The 23671-nt window shown below is 43.1% G+C and overlaps 1 protein-coding gene across 1 annotated transcript in view; it reads left to right on the plus strand.

Moving 5' to 3' along the window:
* Nucleotides 1-23671, plus strand: part of LOC140406342 (ataxin-2-like) — a 195925-nt gene that overhangs the window by 52542 nt on the left and 119712 nt on the right. The window contains 2 exon segments of the mRNA XM_072494465.1: nt 8692-8763; nt 11218-11377. Coding sequence (XP_072350566.1) covers nt 8692-8763; nt 11218-11377 — 232 coding nt within the window.

Raw genomic sequence — 23671 nt, forward strand, 5'->3', positions numbered from 1 at the left:
GAAATTCCCAAAATATTCTATATATCAATGGGAAGAGGCTAACCAGGGAAAGCGGAGGGATCTTTGGGGACCAACTGAGAAATCTGTGGGTGGAGCCAGAGGACATTGGTAAGGCATTGAATTAATACTTCATATCTGTCTTCTCCCGTGAGAATGACGGGGTAGATATAGAACTTGAGGAGAGAGACTGTGAGGTTCTTGAGCAAATTGTCATAGGGGGTGACAAGGTAGTGGAGGTGTTGGCAGGCTTAAATGTGCATAGATCTCCAGGTCTGAATGAATTGTGTCCCAGGATGCTGTGGGAGGAGATTGCGGGGGCTCTGACCCAAATGTTTAATTCCTCTTCAGTCTCGGGTGGTGCCAGAGGAATGGAGAACAGTTAATGTGGTCTCACTATTTAAGAAAGGTTATAGAGATAAGCCAGGGAACAACAGACCAGTCTGTCTCACGTCAGTAGTAGGGAAACTATTAGAGAAAATTCTGAAGGAGAGACTCTATATCCACTTGGAGAGGCAAGGTTTGATCAGGAATAGTTAGAATGGCTTTTGTCAGAGGGAGTTCATGCCTAACAAATTTGATTTATTTTTTGAGCATGTGACCAGATGTGTAGATGAGGGTCGTGCAGTTGATGTAATTTTCACGGATTTCAGCAAAGTCTTTAACAAGGTCCCACATGGGAGACTTATAAAGAAAGCAAATGCGCATGGGATGCAGCGTAGCTTGACGATGGGTTCAAAATGTAGACTAGATGGTCAAACAGGCAGAAAGTTGGCTGATGGTATTTAACGCTGAAAGGTGTGAGGTGAGCACTTTGGAAGGAGTTATGTGACAAGGAAGTATTCAATGAATGGCATAACACTGAGAAGTTCTGAGGAGCAAAGGGACTTTGGTGTAGTTATCCATAGATCTCTGAAGGCAGAAGAGCAGGTAATAGGGTGGTGAAAAAGGCAGATGGGACACTTGCCTTTCTCAATTGAGGCATTGATTCCAAAAGCATGAGAGATCATGTTGGAGTTGTTTAGAATTTTGGTGAGATCACAGCTGAAGTACTGTATGCAATTCTGGTCACCATATTATAGGAAGAATGTGATTGCACTGGAGGGGGTGCAGATTCGATGCATCAGGATGTTGCCTGGGATGGAACATTTAAGTTATGAAGTGAGATTGGATAGGCTTGGATTGTTTTTGCTGTGGCAGAGAAGATTGAGGGGTGACCTGATTGAGGTGTACAAAATTGAGGGGCATGAACAGAGTGGATAGGGAGGAGCTGTTCCCTTTATTTGAAGGGTCTGTTATAAAATGAATTAATTATTTGGATTCTTCTGAAGTTGGGAATTTTTTTCCCATTGGGGAGATTGAAGTGTCAAGAATGGGAAGCTGCAGTTGGGCTAATTTTATACACCAAGAACTAAGCATCCCATTAATATCCTTTAGGACCTTGGCAGGAAGGAAAATTGACAGAATCTGTCAAGGATACAATAATCTAGAGAAAACATTAATCTCAACCAATGTTATCCTAACCAACCACAAAATTGGCAAGGAGGACCAACGGAGCAGGTCTTACCTAATAGATGCAATTAATTGGGGGGGGGGGGGGGAGGGATTTGTCCCATACAAATGTTTAAAGGAGGGGGTAACCACTATACCCAGATAAGTTAACCCCGAAAGGGACCATTTGAGTGCAAAATTAGGAAAGGGGGGGGTGGAGTGGTCTTCCCTCTAAGCCCACCCAATGGCATAGGCTCAGACTTTGTAAAATCAATTTTGTAGCCCAAGAAAAGGCTAAATCTATATAACCAAATCAATAACCTTTATTAGTGTCACAAGTAGGCTTACGTTAACACTGCAATGAAGTTACACTGAAAATCCCCTAGTCGCCACATTCCGACAACTGTTCGGGTACACCGAGGGAGAATTCAGAATGTCCAATTCACCTAACAAGTATGTCTTTTGGTACTTATGAGCGGAAACCGGAGGAAATCCACGTAGACACTGGGAGAACATGCGGGCTCCACACAGACAGTGACCCAAGCCAGGAATCGAACCTGGATCCATGGCACTGTGAAGCTACCGTGCCACCTCCTTGTTCTTTGTTCTGATCCCTTGCATTTAATTAGGTACCATTTCCCTGGTTTTAGACTTCAGTTACCAGAAACTGTTGTGATCTAATTCACCTAATCTTTTAGGAACATTTCAGCCTTTATTCTCCTTTGTTCAAATAAAACTAGTTCAAGTTTTTTTTTTTTTTTAATTTTTGTATTTCCTCATACGAGCCAGCATCCTTATGAACCTGTGGTATACACTTGTGCATGATTCATTAGTGTTGATGCCTAAATATCAGACAGTAATTACTTGTGGCCTTAACAGTGTTGAATAGGTTCTCCAACTTCTATATTTATTGTAAAGCCCAATATTTAGTTTAGTGACATTTTACTACTTTTAGGACAGTGTAAACCAAAACTTTCAAATCTTCTGCTAAGTTTCCACATCTGCTAAGTTTCCCTCATTCAAAGTATAATTATTACTTTTAGCTTTTTCTACCAAAATATGCTACTCATGTTTACCAACATTGAATCCATCGCCACCATTTTACTCACATCCTCTAATCATTGTCATTGGTCCAAATAATTATTTGTGCCTGTGCCTCCCATTGTGTCCCAATTTGATATCACTCCCTCTAATTATCTCCAAATGATTGATGTGCAGAACAAACTGAAACAGTTTGTGAACAGAACCCTGTGGAACACCACTACTTGCTCTCAATTATTAAACTGTGGCCCTTAATTTATATTCTGTTTCTCATGATCTTCTCACCAGATTATAATTTAATTTGTCACCCTCTCTCTAATTAACTGTCCTTCATCTTCTGCAGTAAAAGCTACCTTGCCAAAGGTTTTCTGAAAGTCTGGGGCATTCCATTGCATTTCCCTGTGCCACTTATAGAATCATAGAATCATAGAAGTTTACAGCATGGAAACAGGCCCTTCGGCCCAACCAGTCCATGCCGCCCAGTTTTTACCATTAAGCTAGTCCCAGTTGCCCGCACTTGGCCCATAACCCTCTATACCCATCTTACCCATGTAACTATCTAAATGCTTTTTAAAAGACACAATTGTACCCGCCTCTACTACTACCTCTGGCAGCCCATTCCAGACACTCACTACCCTCGGAGTGAAGAAATTGCCCCTCTGGGCCCTTCTGAATCTCTCCCCTCTCACCTTAAACCTATGCCCTCTAGTTTTAGACTCCCCTACCTTTGGGAAAAGATGTTGACTATCTACCTCATCTATGCCCCTCATTATTTTATAGACCTCTATAAGATCACCCCTAAGCCTCCTACGCTCCAGGGAAAAAAGTCCCAGTCTATCCAGCCTCTCCTTATAACTCAAACCATCAAGTCCCGGCAACATCCTAGTAAATCTTTTCTGCACTCTTTCTAGTTTAATAATATCCTTTCTATAATAGGGTGACCAGAACTGCACACAGTATTCCAAGTGTGGCCGTACCAATGTCTTGTACAACTTCAACAAGACGTCCCAACTCCTGTATTCAATGTTCTGACCAATGAAACCAAGCATGCCGAATGCCTTCTTCACCACCCTGTCCACCTGCGACTCCACCTTCAAGGAGCTATGAACCTGTACTCCTAGATCTCTTTGTTCTATAACTCTCCCCAACGCCATACCATTAACTGAGTAGGTCCTGGCCTGATTCGATCTGATTCTACTTCAAAGATTTATGTGAAGTAGTTAGCATTTTAGCGATTCCTTCTCACACTAGACTTTTCAATGGACCTTGATTATTTCCCTCCATATTGATTTCCAGCCAATCTTCTTTCAGAATCTACGTCCTTTCTAATCTGTTTTTGGTTTATGTTGGTTTATTTTTGTATTATCAGTTTTTTTTCCTGTGTATGTTTATCATGCAACATCGAGGGACGAAGAAAGTCCATAATTTTTTGACAACTTTAGGATAAACATAGCAGCAATTTTATTTGCCAAATTTTGTGCCCAACATGGCAGCGTGTAAGTAAGAAGGAAATCAAACAAGGACGATACTTTGGAAAGATTTTATAATTAGGAAGTAACTACATCTTTCACCACCTTGTCATCCTAAAGCACCTGAATCAATGAAGTACTTTTGAAGTTGAGCAGAAAAAACAGCAGTCAATTTGCTGACCGCAAAGTTCCACAAAGAGCAATGAAGTAGATGATTAAGTTATCTGTTATAGATATCGGTTTGAATGATAAATTTGGACTAGGAAGTTGGATGCACTTGCCTGCTCTTGAATGGTGACTGTGACTGGGATTATATGAACCCACTACTAGAGGGATGGGGAAAGGTAAAATCATGCACCATGACAGCTTACCTGCTTTTGCTGGAATTTTACCCATGCCCTGGGAGTGTCGGGCAGCTCATTCGTTCTTGGGCGAATTGAGAACCTTAAATGGCTAATTAATGGTCACTAAAGGGTCTTCCTCCACTGCTGGCAACCTTGTTGGCATTGCTATGCCCAAGACTTGCTATAGGATTAAAAAAAATTAATTCATGGGATGCTTGTGTCGCTGGCTGGGCCAATATTTGATGCCCATCCCTAATTGCACTTAAACTGAGTGTTTTGCTGGGCCATTTCAGAGGGCATTTTAAGAGTCAACCGCATTGCTGTGGGTTGGGAGTCACATGTAGGATGGATCAGATGAGGATGGCACATTTCCTTTCTGAAAGAACATTTATGAACCAGATGGGTTTTTACAACAATGGTTTCATTGTCATCATTTGACTTTAGTTCCAGATTTTTCTTGAATTCACATTTTCACCATCATGGTGGGATTTAAACCCGGGTCCCCAGAGCGTTATCCTTGGTCTCTTGAATTATTCGTCCAATGACAATACCTCTACACCACCGCCTCCCAAATACAGGATCAAATACATCTAACTGATGTACAAACACAATCCTGGATTAACATCTCATCTGAAAGCCAGCACCTCCAACTGTGCATCAGTCTCTGCATACTGCATAGAATTGCTTTCTCGTGATTCCCTTGAAAATGTGGCACTGGAAATTTGTACCCAAAATTTGTACCTTAGAACATGAGTATCAAACTAGTGATATTGTTGTCAAATTGTGATCAGTGCTTTCACCATGAATGTTGACTAATGTGATTTTTGCTAATCTTCGACAAATTTTCACCCTGAAGACTAGGGAGCATTCGGGAAACGGTCATTTTATCACTCCACCAGCATGAAAAACATGTGGAAATTTATGGTGAACATGGGTTCAGAGACTGACTTTTATTTTTTTAAATTTATTTTTAAAAAAAATATTTTTATTGAAGCTTTTGCAAAATTTTTATAACAATAACAAACAAAACAATAATAACATAAATATCAACATGGTAAATTAGACATTTCCCACCCAACCCCTTCTGTACATCCTTTAACCATATTGCACCTACCCCCCTTCAGAATGCTGCTTCTGCTGACATTTTAATTTTCCCCGAGAAAGTCGACGAACGGCTGCCACCTCCGGAAGAACCCCAGCATTGACCCCCTCAAGGCAAACTTTATTTTCTCCAGCTTGAGAAACCCAGCCATCTCACTGACCCAAGTCTCCACACTCGGGGGATTCGAGTCCCTCCACATTAACAGGATCCATCTCCAGGCTACCAAGGAGGCAAAGGCCAGAATGTCGGCCTCTTTCACTCCCTGAACTCCCGGGTCTTCTGAGATTGCTATCTCTGGAATCGGCACCACCCGCGTACCTAGCACCTTGCTCATTGGCTTGGCAAACCCCTGCCAGAATCCACCAAGCCTCGGGCATGCTCAAAACATATAGACATGGTTTGCTGGGCTTCCCGCACAACTCGCACATCTATCTTCTACCCCTCAAAATTTGCTCATCCTCGCCGCCGTCATGTGTGCCCGGTGTACCACCTTAAACTGTATTAGACTGAGCCTGGCACATGATGAGGATGAATTAACCCTGCTTAGGGCGTCCGCGCACAGATCCGCCTCTAACTTCCCACCTAGCTGCTCCTCCCACTTGCCCTTCAGTTCCTCCACCGGGGTCTCCTCCGCCTCTAACAACTCCTGATAGATATCCAACACTTTCCCCTCCCCCACTCAGGTACCAGACACTATGTCCTGTAGCCCCTGTGGCGGGATCAACGGAAAAGCCAACACCTGTTTCCTCACCGAGTCCCGGACTTGTAAATGTCTGAAACCATTCCCCGGCGGCAGTTTGAACTTGTCCTCCAGCACCTTCAGACTGGGAAAGCACCCGTCTATGAATAGATCTCCCATCCATCTAATTCCTGCTCTGCCAACTTCGGAATCCGCCATCTATCCTGCCCGGCGCGAACCTGTGGTTATTGCAAATCGGGGTCCAGACTGACGCACCCTCCACCTCCATTGCCCCCAGATTCTCAATGCTGCCACCACCACTGGGCTAGTGGAGTAACGGGCTGGCGAGAATAGCAGAGGTGCCATTACTAGTGTTCCCAAACTGGTGCCTTTTCATGACGCTGCCTCCATCCACTCCCATGCCGACTCGTCCCCCATTACCCACTTCCTAAGCATCGCTATATTCGCTGCCCAGCAGTAGTTGCAGAAGTTTGGCAGCGCCAGCCCACCCTCCCCCCGACTGCGCTCCACCAACATTTTCTTCAGCTGCGGGGTTTTATTCGCCCATACAAAGCCCGAAATAATCTTGTTTACCCGCTTGAAAAAGGCCTTGGGGGTGAAGATGGGGAGGCACTGAAAGACAAACAAAAATCTGGGGAGCTCTGTCATTTTCACGGTCTACACCCTCCCCGCCAGCGATAGCGGGAGCATATCCCATCTTTTAAAGTCCCCCTCCATTTGCTCCACCAGCCGGGTTAGGGTGCGCTTGTGTAATGCCTCCCATTTCCGAGCCACCTGTATTCCCAGGTAGCGAACGCTCCTCTGTACCATCCTGAGTGGCAGCTTCTTCAGTCTCCTCTCCTGCCCCCTTGCCTGGATCACGAACAATTCACTTTTTCCCATGTTCAATTTGTACCCCGAGAACCTGCCAAATTCCCCCAAGATCTGCACAACCTCCCCCATCCCCTCCACCGGGTCCGAGATGTATAAGAGCAGATCGTCCACGTACAGCGAAACCCGGTGCTCCACCCCACCCCGAATCAGCCCCTGCCACTTCCTTGATTTTCTCAGCGCCATGGCCAGCGGCTCTATAGCCAGAGTGAACCGCAACAGGGAGAGGGGTGTCCCTCAGTGTAGCTTAAAGTACCCCGACCTCAGCCGGTTCGTGCATACACTCGCTACCGGCGCCTGGTAGAGCAATCGCACCCAGTCGATGAAGCCCTCCCCAAACCCAAACCTTCCCAGCGTCCCCCAAAGATACTCCCACTCCACCCGATCAAAAGCCTTCTCCGCATCCATCGCAACCACCACCTCCGCCTCTCTCCTTCTGAGGGCATCATAATTACATTCAAAAGCCTCCGAACGGTAGCATTGAGGTGTCTGCCCTTAACAAATCTGGTTTGGTCCTCCCCTATCACCCCCGGGACACAGTCCTCTATCCTAGTGGCCAAAATCTTAGCCAGCAGCTTGGCATCTACATTCAAAAGCGAGATTGGCCTATATGACTCACATTGCTCCGGATCTTTTTGAGACTGACTTTTATAATGTACTCCAAAATGACAACAGATCCCTTTTGATTCCCGGTTTGGGTCACTTTCTGTGCGGAGTCTGCACGTTCCCCCCGTATCTGTGTGGGTTTCCTCCTGGTGCTCCGGTTTCCTCCCACAAGTCCGAAAGATGTGATTGTTAGGAGAATTGGACATTCTGAATCTCCCTCCGTGTACCTGAACAAGAATGTGATGACGAGGGGATTTTCACAGTAACTTAATTACAGTGTTAATGTATGCCTACTTGTGACAATAAAGATTATTATTATTATTATTATAACTTAATGCCAATATCCCAGAAATCAGAACCACTTCCTATTTTATACTATTTTGACAGCCCTTGTTTTCATCTACCTGCTTTCTTCCTCCTTTACAGGCCAGGAATACTGTGGGATTGTTACTTTTGTTGAATATTTAACTTGATTGAATTTACTAGGTGACACGTGCCCAGGTAATCACAGATGTAACATTGTACAAGTTCTACACAAGAATGGTCTCTGTTGCCATAACAAATGGCTGCAAAGGACATAGAAATAAAAAAACTGGAAGTGGTTTAAGGTCATCACTCCAGTTTATGCCAAATTTCATTTACTCACTGGGCTGTCCACTGGCAGCTCAGTAACCACCCTCCCATTTATAAAGTCTAAAATTTACTCCGGCAATAGTTAGCACAAAGAAATAGTCAATTCAAACCCAGGTTGCACTTTCAAAACACAATTGAAGATTGTACCCAGCCACTTTACTTTCACACCAAGCAAACCAGTCCAGTGAATACTTATGGGGTAAAAAAGCACTGACATGTTATTCGCTAACAAATCAAAGTATAATTAAATTTTTACCCACTAATTCTGTAGCACAGGCCGGTTGTACTCTAAAGATTGGATGTTGATCACTTTTAATATACAACCATTTCAACAACAAATTGAAAATTGTGGTCAACAGCAGAATTTTGGCTACAGAGATCAACTTAGTCCGACTTGTGTCATTGGTGAAGTAAATAATATAATGTTTAACCTTACAGGGTGCAAAATGTGAACTAAAAGTGAAGAATGGTGGAATATATGAAGGAGTTTTTAAAACATACAGCCCCAAGGTAAGTAAGAGGTCAATGAGTTTATATATCTTTCAGTTTATTAAATATAGTGTATGACATTGTTTTACTGCAACCCAATGCATGATTGGATATTATGGTGACACTTTTGACTAGTAATCTAAAATGTTTACTACCTCTATCAGTAGTCTAATTTTACTGTAGATTTAATGTGGGCAGTAATCAACTGTTAAAACAGTATTGTTTTATCTACAGTACATTTGTATATTTCCCATAACTCACTGACCATTAAATGCCCAGATTCTATAGCATCCGTCTAAATTATTTGTTCTTTGTACTTCGAGCTATTAGAACTATTAGTTTTTTTTAACATCTTGCTAATAAGCGTACACTTTATAAAAACATTTAATTGTTTTGAGCAGATGCTCAAATAGGTTAGTGTATTCTCAATCAGATGGTTGGTTAAAATCTCAGCATCTGTAATTTTGAATCCACCTACTACAAATGTTTCTAGTTTTTTTAAAAAAGAAGTGTAGTATCTTGTGACTAGTGAAACTGATGATTATTGTGCAAATATCATGAGTTTTCAGGAAGAAAAGTAAAATGATCAAGGGGAGATTTAAAACTTAATGGAAAATCAACAAAATTGTTGAATTCATTATTTGTATTTCAGCTCACTTTTTACACAGGCTTTTCAAAGTTAGAATTCATTTATTCGGAGACTGGATTTTTCTGTGATATGGTTTTCTCACTGGAAGTATTGTCAGTAGGACCTCTGCTTGCTGCTGTAACCGTGTCCAATTTTCCAGAGGTTTGGGCACAATAGTTGGAATGGGCATATCCCTGTGCTCACTACCATTAAAAGAGAGAGAATTGCTTGCTGTGCAGTTGCATTGTATAAATTGCTTCTGTTGCATCAAGGGGCAGGCAATTTGTAGAAATCCAAAAGGAACATTAAACTGCCGTCAAACCATTAAGAAGGATGAGCAACTTCTGTACAGCAACAGTAGCAAGATCCCCAAATTTCAAGGATGCTTCTATGGAGATTCCATTAGAAATAATGCTGAGAAAGGATTGGCTCCTCTACACTGAGGAGAGAGAGCTTAAACAGGTGGTGCAGATGTTAAGAAAGGAGATGGCAATCGTAGTCAATGTCAACGCCAACACATTATGTATCACTATGCAATGTCAGAAGAGGTTTCGCAACTAAGGGTGACAAAAATAGTACCTCCCAGACCCTTTGACAACATTTTACATGTTTCAGCCCCACAGCTAACATAGTCTCACATCATTACTTTAAACTAAACTAAACTGTCAAAGTAGAACAAGGAAACTGGGAACAGTAATAAGGTGGTTATGTCATTAGACCACCAATCCAGAGGCCATGAACATGCCACCACTGCAGCAGGGGAATTTGGTGTTGGTTCATTAAATAATTCGAGAATTGAAAAGCTAGACTGTGACCATGTTTTTATTTTTTCATGGGATGTTGGTGTTGCTGCCAAGACCAGTATTTGTTAACCATCCTTAATTGTCCCTGAAGCAAGTTGCTTTCTAGGCCATTTCAGAGGGCAGTAAGAGTCAGCCACATTGCAGTCTGCAGTCACATTTAGGCCAGACCAGGTAAGGATGGCAGATTTCATCCTGTCAAGGATATTAGTGAACCAGATGTTTTTTTACGGCAGCTAAAATGGTCACCGTTGCTGAGACCAGCTTTTTAAACATTTCCAGATTTTATTAATTGAATTTAAATCCCACCAGCTGCCGTGGTGAGATTTGAACCCTTGTCCCCAGAACATTAACTTGGACCTCTGGAATGCTAGTCCAGTGACTTTACTACTATGCCATCATTTCCCCTGATGTAAGTACCAGATTGTTATGAAAATTGCATCTGGTTCATCTGATATTCTTCAGGGAACAAAACCTGCCTGATCTAATCTGGCCTAAATGTATCTCCACACTCTCGGCAATGTGATTGACTCTTAACCCTCTGAAATGGCTTGGCAAACTACTTGTTGAGATAAGTGGCTTCACTGTTTCAAGGGCAATTACAGATCACTACAATGCCGCCCTTGCTGGTAATGTTCACATTCCTTGAATGATCATATTTTTTTTAAAACACAGGTTCAAGCTAAGTAAGGTGCTTTAAAGAAAGACAGATAGCAGGATTTTTTTCACACACAATGATCAGCAGGGAATAAGTTTCCATATAGAGTGGAGGAGGCAAATGCCCTCGAATCATTTAAGATGCAATTGGATGTATATTGGGTTCAGTCTGGATGAATGCACTTGGTTGCATTTAATTGTTCAAAGCATATTTGAATATTTGTACCTGGCTAAACTTCCTATTTGTGCCATTAACACGATTCTGCAAAACTTTTTCCTGAACTATTGAAATTTCACCACAGATATTTTGGTAAGGAAACGATACTGCGCTGTTGTTTATCGAGTGGTTTGCTTTTCGTGATTTCTAATTCTTTGAATGCGTTTTTCCAGTGTGACTTGGTGCTTGATGCTGCTCACCGAAAGAATACCGAATCCAGTCCACGAGAACTGGGGCCAAAACGCGAAGATATTGTGGAAAGTATCATTTTTAAATCTGCAGATGTCGTAATGCTGCATTTTAAAGATGTTGACTTAAGTTATGCAAGAAGAGGTATTGGCTTTCTAACGTTTTTTTCAAAATATTTTTGTTTAACTAATATTTACCATTTCAATGTTTTTAACAATATTTAGTTGCTGGGAAGGTTTACAATTGTGTATTGTGATTTAAGCACCAACTTCCATTTGAGTTGTGGGGAAAGAACTTTATATTGGCACTTATCTCAAAATACAAACCTTTTTTGTTGAATGCAGTTAATACAATTTTATACTATGCAGTCAGCATGGAGCACATACCACTAAACAAAGGGGTCACTGTTACTTTTCAGGGCAGCTAGGGGTGGGCAACGAAATGTGATCATGAGCATTTACAATAATTTTTTACAAATCAAATATTAAGTAAAAGTGGAATTTCCCCTCAAGTGTAGCTGATCTGCAATGGTGCTGTTCTTACCGAATTAAATAGCTTGAGGCTTTGATTCATTTTCTTTTGTAGATATGTTGCAACCAAAATGTCAAACTACTGCTTGTATGAAATCTCCATTACAGCTTCATGCGCTGCTTCTCTTGTCTGTGGAACTGTCATATAGTGTGTGGAATTCTGTCATTTGTCCACAGAAATGCTATTCCTGATAAATGTGACTTTTGGTGGCATGGGTGTTGATGGTTGAGGTAATCGTGCATAGACCGTGGAAAGATTGTGCTGGATAGAATTAATGTTGTATGGATTCATGTTTATATGTATTGGTATAATTTGTTCAAGAATTTCTATGCTCCTATAATAACAAGGGCTGGTTTAGTTCAGTGGGCTATACAGCTGGTTTGTTGATGCAGAACAAGGCCAGCAGCACGGGTTCAATTCCCGTACCGGCTGAGAATTCAGAATTCTCCCTCAGTGTACCTGAACAGGCGCTGGAATGTGGCGTCTAGGGGCTTTTCACAGTAACTTCATTGCAGTGCTAATGTAAGCCTACTTGTGACAATAAAGGTTATTTATTTTTTTATTTATTATTTTTTATTGAGTTATGTTAGTGTGAGGTATTTGTCCTCATTTGTTTGCCTCCAACTGTACATTGCTGTCTTATCCAATCGTTGTCAGTCTTGACTAAGTGGTAAGCACAGCATTAGTATTCACGTGTACACTGACGACCCCCTGCACTATCTCACCACCACCTCTCTTGACTCCACCACTGTTGTTAAATTATCAGACTGCTTATCTGACATCCAGTAATGGATAAATAAAAATGTCCTCTTAAGTACGAGAAGACTCAAGCCATTGTTTTTGGTTCTCTCTCCAAACTCCATTCCCTTGCTGCTGACTTCAACATCTCCCTGGTAACTGAGACTAAAGCAGACTGTTCACAACCTTGGAGGCATATTTGACCCCGAGATGAACTTCCGAGCACCCACTTCTGACAGTATTAAGATGGCCTATTTCTACCTCTGCAACATTGCCCAACTACATTCTGCTTCAACTCATCTGTTGCTGAAACATTCTTTCATGCCGTTGTTGCTTTTAAACTTATTTATTCCAACAGACTCCTGGCTAGCCTCCCACTATCAACACCCTGAATCTTGAGGCAAATCAAGATTAACTCACATCAGGTCCTGTTCACCTATCAACATTGTCTCACTGACCTATATTGACTTTTGGTCAAGCAATGTTATTCTTGATTTTAAAATACTTACCCCTTGTTTTGAAGTCTCTTCATGGACTTGCCCCTCCCTATCTCCATTATCTCCATTATCTCCATCAGCCCAGCACCCCTCTGAGGTATTTGTGTTCATCTAATTCTTTCCCCTTGAGCATCCTTGATTTTAGTCGCTCCACCCATTGGTGGCTGTGCCTACGGCCTTAGCTCTGGACCTCTCCCTATACCTCCGCCTCTTTTTCCCTCTCAGACACTCCTTAAAGCCTAGCTTTTTGACCACGCTTTTGGTCACCTGACCTACTATCACTAAGTGGCTCAATGGTGCATTCTGTTTTATATTGCTCCTTTGAAGCATCTTGGGGCATTTTATTATGTTAAATTTGCTATATAAATATAAGTTCTGGGTTGTTAACTCTGCAATCTGAGTCCGAAGCTCATGGGTTCATGCCTTACTTCAGAGACTTGAGCATGTAACCTAGGGCTGTCACTTTAGTGCAGTATTGAATATTCTGCATTCTCGGAGGTGGTATCTTTTGAGTGAGAGGTTAAACGGAGGGCCTTTTTGTGCTCAACTGTGTGTAAAACATCTCGCAATACAGTTTGCAAAAGACAAAGCAAATTTTTCTGGTGCCCAGGCTAATGTTTATCCCTCAACCAATACCAAAGACTGAATTTCTGTTCCTTTTAACATTTTTTTTTGCAAACTACTTTTAATGTTTTCTAAGATGGAAAATTTCAGTTTTACTGTGGCTGATTTTGAAAAGCTGAAAATCCTCCGATAAAGAAATACTGCAGACCACATTGTTTGCAATGATTAATATAGGTGCAAGACTCCCTCAGGGTTTATTTCCCATTCTGGACTCCCAACTGGCCATACACCATCTGGAGCTGGCATCAATCTCTTAGACCTCTATTCATGCTGTTTTGAACTGGCTGCTAAGTGGTATGTACATGGCTGCGTGATGAACTCTCAGCTGCGTGATGACCCTTCACTTTTCCTCACCCCCCCCCCCCCCCCCCCCCATACTGTATGTGATTATCCAATTTATTTGTAGCATGTAATATATTACTAATTGAGGTACTTATTTGAAGCATGGGATAGCTATTTGAAGCATGTCCGATCTGCTTGAAGTCCCAAAACAGCATCATAGTTTTTGAATTTTATTATCCATCCATTTACTATGTAACTAAACCACTTGAGGGGCAGTTGAAAGATAATGGCAATTTATAAGATTATTATGTCTAGATACTTCATTCCCTCACTGAAAATGTTTTCAGTATTCATGCACAGAAAGTTCTTTGTGGTGAGATGTACTTTATTTTGTGCTTGTGTTTCCAATGTTTGTGATTGTAAATAAATTTACTGATGCAAAAATATTATGGACCTGGAAAAGCTCCACTTTCCTGCGCATTGGTACTTTGCTATCTGAAGTGCAGGAGTTGAACCTTCTTTGTCCCTGTTTTTTCAAGATGTTTTATTTGTATGTTTCCTTGTCTTTTTGGTTATATACCATTTTCACACTTTGTCTCCTGTCTTTGGGTAGTTACTAGAAGATGGATTTGGGCTGCTCAGTGATTCTCCAATTTATTGCTATTCTAGGAAGGAATGCAACTCCACAGGTATACCGAGAAATGAATCCCCTTCAGGAACAGACAAATTAGCGTGTCATTTGCAAGCCTACCTAATTTCAAAACTCTATTTTTAATTCCAATTTTACTAATTTCATGTAGAATGGTTACAGCACAGAAGGAGGCCATTTGCGCTGTCATGTCCGTGCCAGTTCTCTGCAAGTGCAACTCACCCAAGTCCCACTCCCTGCCTTTTCCCTGTAGGCCTGCCAACTTTTTCCTCAAGTTAATTATCTAATTCTCTTTTGAAGGCCTTGTTTGAATATGTCTCCACTCTTCACTTGGACAGTGCATTCTAGATCTAACATCCTGGAGGTTGCCATTATCCAGGAACTTAACTGGATCAGCCATATAAAATGTGTGTTTGCAAGAGCAGGTCAGAGGCTGGGTACTCTGGCATGTAATTGAGAAGCATAAGAGAAGAGTTATTAAATTTTGAACTAGTAAGCCTGCAATTTGATTTATTTTGCGAACCTAGATATTTTAGGGGCAAGGCTGAAGGAGTTAAGAAGTTTCACATTTTTGAGTCATTATGAAACTGCCATGAGTATTTGAGTACTTAAATACTGTGAGGATGTGGGATAGCATATTTGGTGTATGGAAGGAACAGCAATAAAACTCCGATATGGACAATTGAATAACTAAAATCGAGACGAGAAAGAAAGCAGGTGGCTAGAGGTGAAAGATATGCAGCTAATCTTTTTTGCAAGAGAGAAAGATTTGGTAGTCACTTTAAGTATGGGGCAGTATTCCATTCTTGTGCTGGAACTTGGAAAACTTTTGAGAAGTGTTCAGCAAAAATTAGTTACATTGCTACTTGGAAGTATATTTAGCAATGGATGAGTTTTGGAAGTTTCTTAGTTTGGAACAGAATCGCAGAGGTGCATAATATGAGATTACTAATCTCGTAATGGATTGAGCAAGTACTTTAAAATGTATGAGGTGTACTTTGAAGAGTATAAGAGACCACTTTTCTTAGACTTAGTTAATTTGCAATCTGAAGGAAGGGTAGTCTGAAAGCAAGAGTGATGTCAAGTGCAGGACTGGCCAGAAAAGGATTGTTTTATGGTATAAATTGTTGCAGCTAGCCGACAAAAGACATGAAAGATCCCAAACATCACTTCTTAAATCTGGGGGACAACTGATGAGAGGAAAATGGTGACATCACTTGTGGGCCAGTGAGTTCCATCATGACAATCAGTGGCTACAACGGCTTGACAACAGGCACAACACTGAAAGCAACAATCCACAATGATGCCTGATAAACCACTTCACTTGAACCACTTTTGGCAGAATCTGCTTCTCACTGATTTGTTTCTTCAACTGCAGCAAAAATGCACCATATGGAGCTGCCCCATTCTCAATACGTTTGATTGACTCCATGTCCGTTATCTTGCATCGATGGAAGGAACAATGCTGTAAACCCATGAATGGTTGCTGTCCAAATTATGCAGTGACACGATCCATTCAAGTATTTGGAATTTGGCAATGCAGAGCATCAGAATATCTAATAATATTTTTATCTTTCAAAAAATATTTATTTTGACATAACTGACAATTTTACAGTTTTATTTTGATTGATTTGATTTTGTCACATGTACTGAAGTACAGTGAAAAATATTTTTCCGTGGCCGAAGGAACGTACATAGTACGTACACAGACAAAAAAAGAAGAATCAACAGTACATTGACAAATGGTACATCGACAAACAGTGCGGAACAAGGGGCCAAATAAAACAGATACATGAGCAAGAGCAGCATGTTGACGTCACATTTTTAGCGTAAAGGTTAAAAACAAAATCATTCTTTTATTGGATGTGGAGATTGCTGGCTGAGCCAGCTTTCTTGGCCATCCCAATTGCCGCTGAGAAGGTTGTGGTGAGCTGACACCTTGAACCACTGCAGCCTGAGTGGTATAGGTACACCCACAGTGTTGGGAAAGACGTTCCAGGGTTTTGACCCAGTGACTGAAGGAATGGCGATATAGTTCCAAGTCCGTATACTGTGTGACATGGAGGGGAGCATGCAGGTGGTGATGGTTGCATGCATCTGCTGGCCTTGTTCTGCTTGGTGGTAGCGCTCACGGGTTTGGAATGTGCTGTTGAAGGAGTCTTGGTGAGTTGGTGTAGTGCATCTTGTAGATGGTACACATTGCTGCCACTCTGTTCGTGGTGGAGGGAATGTGGTGGATAGTGGTGGTGGGAGTGTATGTTGAAGTTGGTGAATTTGGAGTACTAATCAAGCGATCTGCTTTGTCCTGGATGTTGTCGAGCCTCTTGAATGTTGTTGGAGCTGCATTCATTCATCTAGGCAAGTGGAGAGTATTCCATCACTCTGCTCCTGACTTGTGCCCTGTATATGGTGGACAAGCTTTGGGGAGTCATTTGGGGAATCATACATTTGAATTTAATGCATGATTCGCACCTGCAATGATAAACGTCCATTGAGATTTAAATTAGCCTAATTGGTAAATAAAATGACTGGTTAAATCAGTAAATTACTTCCTTTGTTTAAAACTCATCACAAAGAAAATACCAAGTAACCGTTCCATTCATAGCTGCAAAGGAACTAGGCAAGTTCTTATTAAAATAATTACTTAATATTGGAGACCCTGTGCGGAGTCTGCACATTCTCCCCGTGTCTGGTGGGTTTCCTCCGGATGCTCTGGTTTCCTCCTACAGTCCAAAGACGTGCAGGCTAGGCGGATTGGCCATGATAAATTGCCCTTAGTGACCAAAAAGGATAGGTGGGGTTACTGGGTTTCAGGGATAGGGGGAAGTGAGGGCTTAAGTGGGTTGGTGCAGACTCGATGGGCTGAATGGCCTCCTTCTGCACTGTATGTTCTATGTTCTACTTGGCAGAGTGGTTTCGGCCCAAAGGGATTGTTTCTCTGCCCATTCGTAGTCGAAGGATTAAAAATCTCGATGATAGTAATTGTGTAGCTTGGCTTCCTGAAATTTTGGCCGTCATTCCTGCTTTCCCTCCAAATGAAAAATAATACGCCTTCAGTTTAAAAATGACCAACCCCAGAATTATAGAATGCAATTGCTCCCAAAATGTTATATTCTTTGACTGTAGAAAATGTATAATGGCCAGCTGTTGGATGTTCTCCGTTCTTATTGTACATTTTGTTGGTAGAAAGACCACTCTACTCTGAAGCAGATTGGAAAATGAATTTGAAGTATTGGTTTGGCTGATCTTAAATTGCAGGTTGGGTATTCTAATTTAAATCCAAGTGTATTTTAAAAAGCCAAATTTAATTTGGCATTGAAAGTTGTACTGGTTTATTTGATATATTTTCAGCATTCTAGTCAGCATATTCTCTGAATATGCACATTACTGCCAAGGTTTGCGCTTATTGCCCATCCTTAGTTGCCAGTGAGAAGCTGGTGGTTAGCTGCCACCTGCAGCCACTACAGTTCATGTGGTGAAGGTACTCTGACAATGCTGTTAAGAAGGATATTCCATGATTTAGACCTAGCTACAATGACGCGATGATGGTGTATACACAGCAGTGGACAGTTCTATGTGTAGATGGAAGAGATTTCGGACCACGCACCTGCTACCCACGCTCTTCTTGATTAGATTTTCATGTGCTGCTGAAGGAGCCTTGATGACTTGCTGATTTGCATTTGTAGACACACTGCAGCCATGGTACAGCAGAGGTGGAGGTAGTGAATATTTAAACTCATAGATGGGATGCAGATTAGCAGACTGCTTTGTTCTGGATGGTGTTTTTAGTGTTGTAACTGCACATGTTCAATCTCTGAGTTTTAAAGCACAAAAAGAGGCCCTTCGGCCCACTGTGTGCACCAGCAGTCAAGCACCTATCCTCATTCAATTTTCCAGCACTTGGTCCGTAACTTTGTATGCTATGGCCTTTCAAGTGCTCATCTAAATGCTTCTTAAATGTTGAGGGTTCCTTCCTCTACCACCTTTTGTTGCTCGTTGTGTCTTCACTTAATTTGCTCTGTTTTATAACCTTTGCTCTAGAGTCGTCAGGTATCTTTATGATACCACCACGAGGTTCAAGTTCAAGTACTGATCAATAACTCAATACACCAGTTAGTAAGTTTCAAATCAAAACACATTTATTATACACAGTCAATCACTACTCATGTATAAAACTCTACTTACTAGACTATCTCTAACACTAAGAGGCCTGTACTTAGCTTTGGAACTGGCCCACCGGGTCAGGGGAACAAATGGCCTTTCGTTCGATTCTGAGTCTGCAGGCTTCAAAGCTGGTATAGACTGGTAGCTAGGAGTGCCTATCTCGTAGCGTGCGTTGACTGGAGACTTACTTGGTTGGTGCAGCTGCTAGGCGGGTCACGGTCAAGGGTTGTTTCGAGCTGCTGAGAGGCCCTGCCAAGACGGACGAATTGACCTTAGGTACTCTATTTTATAGTCTCCAGGGGCTTCGCGCCCATTTGGGCGGACCCCGTACCTGGTTCCAAGTGATTGGACTAAGTCCTGATCACTTGGATCGATTTCTCCAATACTGGAGCTGTTCCCTGATCGCTGGGCGGTTCCTAAGTGTCTGTTGGCCTTCCTTTGTCTTGGCTCCTGCTGGCTCCGAGGAGTCTGGCTTGGCCTTGTTTATCTTAACTGTTTCCAATTGTTCCCGGGGATCGCTCATCAATATGTAGATGGTTGTTAGTTTCAGTGTTGTCTGGGTTCCTGCAAGTTCTGATATACAGGAAACTTTGCACCTGCTTGTTTTTCCTGGCTTGACTGAATTTCCCTGCATTCTTTGGTGATCTCCATATTAAGTCAGGAAGTGGCCAACCCAGGTGGCTACACACCCTCCTTGTGATCCCTAACGCGAAGCGTGAAGGATCACATAACTGCGTCGTCTTCACTCCCTGACCCAGCGAGCACTCTTCCATGGCCTCTACACTGACCATAACTATGCAAGAAAATTTTAACTGACAATTCTAAGTGGCGCTATGTCACAACAGGGTCATGCAGTACAACATAAAAAAACGGTACCTCAAACTACCTTCCATAAACTACACTCACTTAAACATCCAATCATACTAACTTCCTAACAATACAAAAATAATGGCAGCATTCACATTTTCCTCTGGCTTGGCGGTCAAGCACAGAGTTGTACAATCTTTCAGTTGCAAATGAGACATATTTCTTTATTGACAAAATGACGCAAAACGAATGTCCTTTATTGTAGATCAAGGGGTTCGGGGGCCTGGTGAAAACCGAAACTAGGGGATCTTATCCTGTATACCGGGGTGCGAGAGCAGTAGGCTCTCCTGCGCCATTTTCTCATGCGGATAGTCTGCACGATGCTGCAGAATATCACCAATGCTAAAAGAGATTCAATTACATATGAAAGGGAGTACCACGTTATAAACCTATCACACCATGATGGTGTGTTGTTACTTGTCACTGGGCTCTGGGTGCTATGGGGAAGTGAATCATTGACGGCCGGGGTGGGGGTGTTGGGGTCAGGGGGTTTGCATTCGCGCGTAACTGAATACAAATTATAATGATAACGAAAAACACGTATGATGTCTTCATTGTTCTCTTCTTTCTTCTCTTCTCTTCCTTTTCGTCTCTTCTCTCTTCCTGGAGCTTCTGGAATTCTGTGGATCAAGCATAGTTTCTGTTACTATCTTGTTTAATATCTTGTACGTTAGCATGTCTGTCTTTTAGTGCCAATTTCCCTTTATAATTGGTCACCATGTGTGACTCCCTCATTTAAATTTAAAAAAAAAACAACAAATATTTGGACTAAACATCTAAGAAAATACTGCCGTACTGCGAGCCGTCTCGCAGCCTGTGAGATTTACCATCCCAGTGTTTGAGGATGTAAATAGCATAGGGAAGCAACCTAAGGGTTGCCAAAACCAAACATTGAACGTAATTTTGAACGTAACGAGCCAAAATGGGGTGCGTGTGGGCCGCGTTTGGATGGAATCCCCGGGAAGGACGGTGATTAATGCCGTATGTGCTCCACCCGAGCGTAGCTGACCAGAGGTGGGTCCTCAGGCAGGGTGGGGACCAATGCCGTTTCTCCACTGCCTGAGCAACCAGCAAGAACGGGTAAGAATGTGGTCGTCGTGGGTGGCTGCCTCTCGAATTAGGAGAGCAACTATGAGTCGGGTTCTGTCGACAGATTGTCTGGGACAAACGTGTACCTTTAACAATTTTCTGGGGACAAACTAGTTCCTCTAACAGCCGTTGGGCGTCAAAGGGGGTGGTGACGTGGGGCATTGAAAAACTTTCCGAGTTTACACACAACACTTAACGATAACACTAATCGAACAAACATTCAACAAACATGGTGCAGGTTCCATCAGAAAGGACACCGTTTCTCCCAAGCGGTCCCTTTTAAAACATCATCTGGACACCTCAGTTATCAGTTGCGACCAGGGTCGCAAAGGGGTTCTCGTTTTGGAAGTCGGACTCAATGTCATCATCTTCTCCCGGATGCCATACTCTTGAATGGATGAGGGTTGCTAAAGCTGCATGGTGTGACTTAGGGTCTATCTCGTTGTTTCGGACGAGCCTGTACGAATTGTCACGGTGCCAAATAGTCGTGTCTAATTCTGTGGAGATGGAGTCGGGGTCGTCATCGTAGGGCGGTGGTCTTTGGTGAGGTTTGTTAAGGAATGTGATCAGGAAGGGATCACTCGAATCGTGTTCAGAATAGCTGGGTGTGGGGCCTGTTGCATGGGGATAGTAGTGGCTGGCTATCGTCTGTGTCACAGTCGCTGTCGCTGCTGCTGCTGTCTGTGGGCGTTCCGGGGCGGAGTCTAGAGTTCGGGGGTGGAGTCGCGGTCGAGTCCGTGGATGGGGTGGACGTGTTGGGGGAGGGTAGGGATACGGCTGTGGGCGGGGCGTGGTCTGCTGCGTCGAGCGTGACGTGGTGTGCGTGGTTAGACTGCGAGCCATATGCCTTGAGCTGGTTAATATGAAACCACGCGGTCTTCCCGTTGGGGTATTTAATCTTATAAACGGAGGGGCTTACTTTGTCCGCCCCGGAGTACGGACCCGAATATTGAGGTGACAAGAACGTGCTGGGGTTGTAAATGGAGAGCATGACCTGCTGTCCTGCATCAAACTCAGTCGCATGCACTGTCTTGTCGAAACAGGCCTTGCTCTGTTTCTTCCTGGTGCCTAATTATACTGCGGCTGCTAGCTGAGCTATTTTTACATTCTCTACTAATTGTTTCACTGCGTTCTCGTGTGTGAGGGCCGTCACTTCGGGGCTGGTCAAGTCAAGTCCTAATAAAAATTCTGTGCCTTTCATGGGGCGTCCGGTCATGAGAGTGTGTGGGGTGTATCCTGTGGATGTCATAACAGTGTTACGCAAAAACATTAGTGCAAAAGGGAGTACTGAATCCCAAGTGGTGCTGTTTTGTTGGACCATTTTCCTGAGGGTTGCTTTGAGGGTCCGATTCATTCGCTCCACGATACCACTTGACTGGGGGTGGTATGCAATGTGGAATTTTTGGGTAGTGCCAAATATCGTGAGGACGTTCTGCATGACACGTCCTGTAAAATGGTAACCGTGGTCGGATTCAATGCTGCGGGGGAGTCCCCATCTCGTAAAGATGTGGTGGGTTAAAATCTTCGCTGTAGTCTTTGCCGTGTTTGTTTTCGATGGGAATGCTTCTACCCATTTCGTAAACATGTCTATAACAACTAACACATACTTGTGACCATTCCTGCAAGGGGGCAATGGCCCTATAAAATCAATCTGGAGGTTAGTCCAGGGGCCATTAACGGGGCGGGTGTGGCTAAGCTGAGCTTTCTTCGCATATCTGTCCGGATTGTTTTAGGCACCGATAAGACAATTTTCTACATAGTGCGTGACGACTTCCTTTAAATTCGGCCACCAACAGAGCTGCCTGAGGTGGGCTGTTGTGGGGTCAATTCCCTGATACCCATGACTGTCATGGAACAAACAAATACGCTGATTCCTGTCCTGTTCAGGAACCACATGAAGGGTGTCTTTTAGGACCACACCGTCATGTGTGGTCAGTGCACTTTTAAACCTATCGTATGGGGCTGGAAATTTTCCTTTTAAAATCTCCCTGAAATTACTAACTTGCTTCTGAGCCTGCACTAAATCTTCGATATTTGTCTGTGAGACCTGAACTGCATTCACTGGGGCGCTTTCGGGGGGGGTTCCCAAAAATATCCATGTTTGGAACCATCTTTTGCCAGTGCGTCGGCGTTTACATTTCCAGGTGGGGAGGAACGGTGGTGACTTCGTACTTTAGTAATACCAAATATCCTGCCTTGTGCTTTGTCCAAAATGTGCCGGAGCAATGGGGCTGAAGGGAGGGGTTTTCCGTCCGCGGAAACAAATCCTCTTGCTTTCCACAGGGGTAGGAATTCTGTGAGGCTGTTACAGACATAGAGGCTGTCCGAGTATGTGTCTGCTGGGCTGGGGAAGGAACCTGGGTGATCTACAATGTATGCAATGGCTGCTAGTTCTGCTGCCTGCGTGCCTAAGTGTCCTGGCTGTTTTAACAAAATTTCTTCTAGGGCACGTCCCTGCCCGTCCTCAACATAGATGCCGCATCCTGTAATGCGCTTCCCGTTTAATATAGTGGAAGAACCATCCACATATATTCTCAAGGGTACGCACGTGTCTGTGTGCTGGGGGCTCTGGGGTGAACTACCTATCTTTTTGGAGGGTGTTTTCACGATAAAGGGGCCTGTGTTGTGGTGCGGTGAGATAGAACATAGAACATAGAAAAATACAGCACAGAACAGGCCCTTTGGCCCACGATGTCATGCCGAACCTTTGTCCTAGATTAATCATAGATTATCATAGAATTTACAGTGCAGAAGGAGGCCATTTGGCCCATTGAGTCTGCACCAGCTCTTGGAAAGAGCACCCTATCCATAGTCAACACCTCCACCCAACACTAAGGGCAATTTATCATGGCCAATCCACCTAACCTGCACATCTTTGGACTGTGGGAGGAAACCGGAGCACCCGGAGGAAACCCACGCACACACGGGAAGGATGTGCAGACTCCGCACAGACAGTGACCCAAGCCGGAATCGAACCTGGGACCCTGGAGCTGTGAA

This window comes from Scyliorhinus torazame, chromosome 1, assembly GCF_047496885.1.
Source record: "Scyliorhinus torazame isolate Kashiwa2021f chromosome 1, sScyTor2.1, whole genome shotgun sequence".
Taxonomy (NCBI): domain Eukaryota; kingdom Metazoa; phylum Chordata; class Chondrichthyes; order Carcharhiniformes; family Scyliorhinidae; genus Scyliorhinus; species Scyliorhinus torazame.